Source organism: Diadema setosum, chromosome 10 (assembly GCF_964275005.1).
Source record: "Diadema setosum chromosome 10, eeDiaSeto1, whole genome shotgun sequence".
In the NCBI taxonomy this organism is placed as follows: domain Eukaryota; kingdom Metazoa; phylum Echinodermata; class Echinoidea; order Diadematoida; family Diadematidae; genus Diadema; species Diadema setosum.
Window position 1 is genome coordinate 24188607 of NC_092694.1, and position 6000 is coordinate 24194606.

Sequence of the window (6000 nt, forward strand, 5' to 3'; positions counted from 1 at the left end):
AAATAAACCTGTGAACCTGGGGTAAGACAGCAGGCAAGAACCATGCAGATAGTATTGTTTAAACAGCTTTGCAAATAAGGGTATTCTTTACTAGTCTTCTAAAAGTATGCTTTGATTGGCACCGTCGTACTTCTTGAGATAATAATGATGGTATGGTCTATTTACGCACGAAATCGTCCTAAGTTATTCTTTCTCTGTTTGTATGTTTGTTTGTTATCATTTTCCATCTGAGAAGATGCACTAGCTGGTCTTCCGTGGGGTCCAGTTGAATGTGAGACGGAACCATTTCATCGGGATATGCACCCTGCTCTTTACAATGAATGAATGAAGCGGGGTCTTTTACGTGCATGAGTCGTGACTCTGTCACACATGGGACCTCCGTTTTATGCACTATCCAAGCAAGAGACAAATATTGTTTTGCCTCTTTACGTGATTTCACACAATACTGCAGACGCGCTAACGACTGAGTCAAATCACCGCATCACCTGTGTGTAAGCACTGTTCTCCTATAAAGCTCTGTCATGATGTACTTTTTTCAAGGTGTTCATTTGTACACCTAATTGAAGAGGGTGAAATAAATAACATATGAACATAGATAAGGCATCTTGTCCACGGATGCACGCACCGGACAGTATTTGAATTCACAATCTCCAGTTTCAGGGTTCTATAGCCTTATCCATTACTATAGCAATGTTTAATGAAAATAATGTTAAAATCTGGCAGGATCAGATAGAAAGTGAAGAACATCTGGATGCGACTCGTCGACATGAAAGTTTGATAACTATCTTGTCGTCGATCTAGTTGGAATGTTTCCAGCTATTCACTGGAGAGTTACATCTGGAGATGACCCAGTTAGGCCTACTTCGTTCTACCTTGTTGTTGTTGTTGTTGTTGTTGTTGATATCATTGTTGCTATTGTTATTTTGTGTATGTTTGGGTGCATTCCTCATTTCATTTTAATCAAAACCAGTATATAATACGATAATAGATACTATTATTCTAAACTCATTTATGTTGTTTTCATTGTATGAATTGTTTGTTGTATTCATGGTGAATGAAAATAAATCTGAACTTGAACTTGAACTTGAACTTGTTTACCATTGACCCCGTACATACGCTCACAGTGCGTCTGTGTGTGTGTGCGCGCGCGCGCGCGTGCGTGTCGTTGTGTGTGTGATATCACCGCCTGGCCGTTCTCTGCAGCTCGTGATTCAGACAACAGATTATTATGACGGGCAGAGGAAGTGACTAGCCAGCTGTCCCGACAACCCTTGACCTTGACACGGATGAGCTCACGAACGTCCGGAACCGTTTCCGGGTGTTTCCGGGACGAACATCGGACATGATGGACATATACCGTGGGGTGAGGTCAGAATAGGTCGTTTACAAATCTTAATGACCATTATTGACGGCGAAACAGAAACACTTTGAACTACTCCATAGTCATATATGAGCAATGCTCCCTTCTCACCTAAAGCGTGTAGCTACATAGAAATTTCAAATATCATTACCAGGTCTTCATTAAAACACCTACAAGAAACTTGTGGTAAAACGTGAGCATATGATAATTATGTGAGATGGGGGGGGGGGGGAGGGTTAAGACAATCCTACAAAATCCATGTTGTCAAAACAAATTTCAACATCCCCCCCAAAAAACAAACAAACAAACAAACAAACAAACAAACAAAACAAAACAAAACTACAAGTGTAGTATGCCCATTTCAGTCCTCGCGTCGTTTCTTCAGAACAGAATGACCACTGCCGACAACATTTTACAGGAAGGTAAAAATAAAAAAAATAATAAGTTAAACAGCAAAATATATAAAACTGAACTGAATCTGTAAGAGGACATTAAATTTATCTGTGTAATTGTTTCTTTTTGGTAGTATAAGATTTAGCAATTTGATACATAGTCACCTGCAAAGCAGCACTGCTAGATTTCACTCAAAGACAAGAATGAGTCATTTGCCTATCCGTTGATGAACAATTAAACCGAATTATTACATTAAAGTATTGAAATCACTTTCAAGGATTTCCTCGAGTATAGTTTCACATGATAAGATCTCGCAAAAGTGTTTCACTTTCATGTCCAGACCCTAACTTCCACCATTCCATTTTGTTTGTTCTGTTTTTCGTTCTGTTTTATTTTTCTTTCTGTGCTATTGTTTATTGTTTTGTTCTGTTTATTATGAAGGCCTCTTGTAAGTGGTATGGAAATGCAGCCCTCGAGGGACGTAACACGCGGAAGAGTACAAGAAGAAGTGTTATCATTGACATAGGCAATGTCAGTTCATGCGTACTTCCTGGCAAGTTGATAAGTTACTCCATGAGCACATGGAGACTCCAAAGGATGTCGCCATCGAAAGGCCTATCTGATTTCTGCTTATCACAGATCCCAATAACCCATTGATTTATCTTTTGGCATCGTATGTATGCGAAAACATGAAGAAAAATATATGTTTGACTTTGAATCTGAATTTCTTTTTGTTTTGGTGCATATACACATGTACCCTATAATATATTTTAAAGTAAAAGTGCAGCTGGATTATATCATACCATAGGGATGAGGACCATATTGTCTAATTACCTGTGATTTCAGAAATGAAAGCAATGCAGATATCTTAAAAGTGAAGGCGGCATTAAGATACTGATTACCATGACTTGTGTTTGTTAAAAAAAGATAGTACAGTCTAATACCTTTACTCATCTCTTGATTATACGTCAAGAAGTTCGTGATAGATATAGATGGGGCATAATGAGGACAATTTCATATCTCAGCTATTACGAAATACGCATTGGGCTGAAAGCATAATTCACTTCCATGCCATATGTAAGTTCTCATTCCTTAAAATCTTGTCCAGGCGAGTTACAGATTGTTCGTTGCCGCAAGGCAGTCAAGGCTGGTTGCGTTATTTTGTTTCACTTTAGAGGTATACAAAGCCGCAGGACCTGAGTCAAAGTGCCGTTATACACATGGCGCATCGAGGACGATTATGATGAATGGCAACACACACACGGGAAGTCTAACCTGCGCAACCATGAACTTGATGAAAGATAATTGGGTATTAACCCTGGAGATAGGGAGCGGAGGGGTGGCTGTGGTGACCGTGGTGGTTAATGCGGTGACACGGAGGATGAGCCACCGGAGTCACCCTTGCCCCTCAGTCAACCACATTAATAGATAATACCTGTTCACTCTGACCACGTCAGCGATGAGTGTTGTTGATGACTCCCAGTGATGTTTTTTCCCCTTTCTAATAGCCCTATATACAATATCATAAACTATCGTACCTGTCGTCGATTGGTACCTTCACGGACTTTGTTAACTTATGGTTATTTAGAAGATAGCAGGAGTGTGTTTTGTCCACATCTTAAGTACAGTTTTTTTTTTCATGCTATTTCATCAAAGAGAAATGTAATGTTACCAATGACGATATTAATGATTATGACAATAATGATCCTTCTACTACTTCTACTATTTAGTAACAACAGTAAAAGTAATCATAATTATGCTAATGAATACAATGATAGTAATAGCAATCATCATCACCATCATCATCATCATAATCATGATAATGATGTTAATAATAATAACAACAAAATGACAATAGTGATGATGATGATAATGATAATAATAATAATAATGATAATAATAATAATAATAATAATAATAATAATAATAATAATAATAATAATAATAATAATAATAATAATAATGATAATAATAATAATGTCAGAATAATGATGAATAAATGTATCTCGATATTGATGTAGATGATCAAAGACAGAATAGGGGTATGGGAAGCAGGAATACCTCTCTCTCAGACCCTGTACAATAAAGTAGTGAATTACGCTTATTTAACATACCTTTTCTGTGCTTCAACTTTTATTTTTCGATTGATGTCCTTAATCAGAGGGGTCCGCATTCTACAAGCTTTGTCTTTTTAGTGGGTCCCTCCATTTTGCGCACTTTGCGTATTGTTTACTTCATTTCGATCACTTCAGCTTTTATGACAACGTATAATTACTTTCAGGTTCCACAACATATTACATACTCTTTTTTATTTAACATCTTTTACTTCTGAAACCTTATTCTCTGCTACCAAAAAAAGTGAACTGTATATTCTTGTCGAAAAAGTGAAATTAGATTTTAATTGAATTTAATTGAATTGAACTATTTGCATCCAGTTTCTCCTGGCACATTGTTGATTAATTTCATTTTGTTTGGTATACAGAGTCAAAACCAATGTTTTGGTTACATTCTATGTCGCTGATGAGACACCATCTTCACACTACACTGACTATCGCTACCGTTCATCCCTTTTCCATTTCCTAAGGGACGTCACTACTGTCAGAATAGATGAAAACGTTGTTAGAAGAGCATGCCAATACATATGTTTGAAAACGATACTTAGCATGCTCTTCTATAGCAACGTTTTCATCCTGACAAGGGATGTCCCGTAGGAAATGGGAAAGGGATGAGGTGTAAAGACAGCGTACAGGTCAAACACAACTTTACCTCGGCGTGTGGGGTAGAGTATATTATAGTGTGAAAAGCAAAATGACTTTAAAACAGTTTTGTTGTTTGGCAATGCTATTTCCCTGTGAGTAAAGTGTGTAAACACTCCGGTTCATCGCGTACTTCCCATTGAACTGGAACTATCGTCGGGCTGCCATTTACGCGAACAATGTTCAAACTACTGAAATCTTATCAACATGCTACAACTTAAGTCACGATAATGGGATACCAGCCGTTACTCAATCCTGTGAATACCAATAAATATTGTGACAAGATTCTTATCCTAACTTAATATATGTGTAGTGGTATTTCAATCTAATCAGAGAGGAATTTTCATTTGCAATTTGGAACTAAATTCATTCCAATTTATCATTCATTCATTATTCATTTCACGAATCGGTCAGAAGAGAAACAAGGGGATCATTTACCCAAATCACCATTGCTATTAGATTACGATTCTTGTTGAACATGTGCATCAGAGTTGATAACAGAACAGATTAAAGGTTCTAGTGGCATTGATGATATGACTGGGATTGTTAGTAATGATTGTCAGATTAGTGACAGTATTGAAAGGATGGAGAACGTACCTGATAGATGTTGAGCGTAGCCAGTGGTGCCGAGAAGAAGCAGGACTTGCAACAGCATGCAGGCAAGCCTGGAAGGGGACATTTTCAAGGGTGATCTGTCGTCTGGTGGAATTGTCATTTTGGCGCCAACGAACACCAGATCCTACCAGTGCATCGCGGGGTAGACGACGAGTAATTTGGTATTCACTTTTATGTACCTGCTTCAATTGTGGTTTTGGCCCCAGCTCCGATGTCAAGAGTAATTTCAGTTCAATAAACAATGGTGTTGATTAAAATTATCATTGTTTTAAATAACATGGATGACAAGAACTTGAACCCTCTATGTGAAATAAGATTGTGATGTACGTTACTGTCTGTCATCAGCTTTTGTCGAAAATAATATAGTGTTCACTATACTTGATGAAATCGATGTAGCACCAACGGTCAAAGAAAAGCTGGCTTCGTCCAAAGATCTGCGAGACAAGGAATGGAAAATAAAACCATACTATCCGGAGTATCGTCCGAGCAGGTTACGACTATTATTCCGACGTTAGTAAAATGTTAGCATGGAATTGTGGTGTGCGTCCACCACGGGTGAGGAAAAGTTTGAGAGTGAGCTACCGTTTCTATAATCGAGGGGAGACCACAGTGCATTTGGTCGTTGAGTCACCGCTTATCGTATCACGGAGGAGCAGACAACCGATAGAGTACGGAATTCCAGAGGGAGCGATATTACTGATCGCATGCGTGATCGATCTCAAATCCAATTGCGTGCGCCGTAAAACGTGTTCTCAACTGGGTTTCGGATGGCCGAGTCAGGGAGCGGATAATGCGGCATGTATAACTAGTTCCCTTGTTGGATCCAGCGAACTTTATTTGCAGGAAGTACTAAGTTTCTGGACGAATTTTTCCGCT

At 38.4% G+C, this 6000-nt stretch overlaps 1 protein-coding gene across 1 annotated transcript in view; it reads right to left on the bottom strand.

Moving 5' to 3' along the window:
* LOC140233871 (uncharacterized) overlaps window positions 1-5224 on the bottom strand; it is a 48369-nt gene extending 43145 nt beyond the window's left edge. Inside the window, exon 1 of the mRNA XM_072313960.1 lies at window positions 5107-5224. Within this exon, the coding sequence (XP_072170061.1) occupies window positions 5107-5224 (118 nt within the window). The remainder of the gene's footprint in view (window positions 1-5106) is intronic.
* Window positions 5225-6000: the final 776 nt, after the last annotated feature.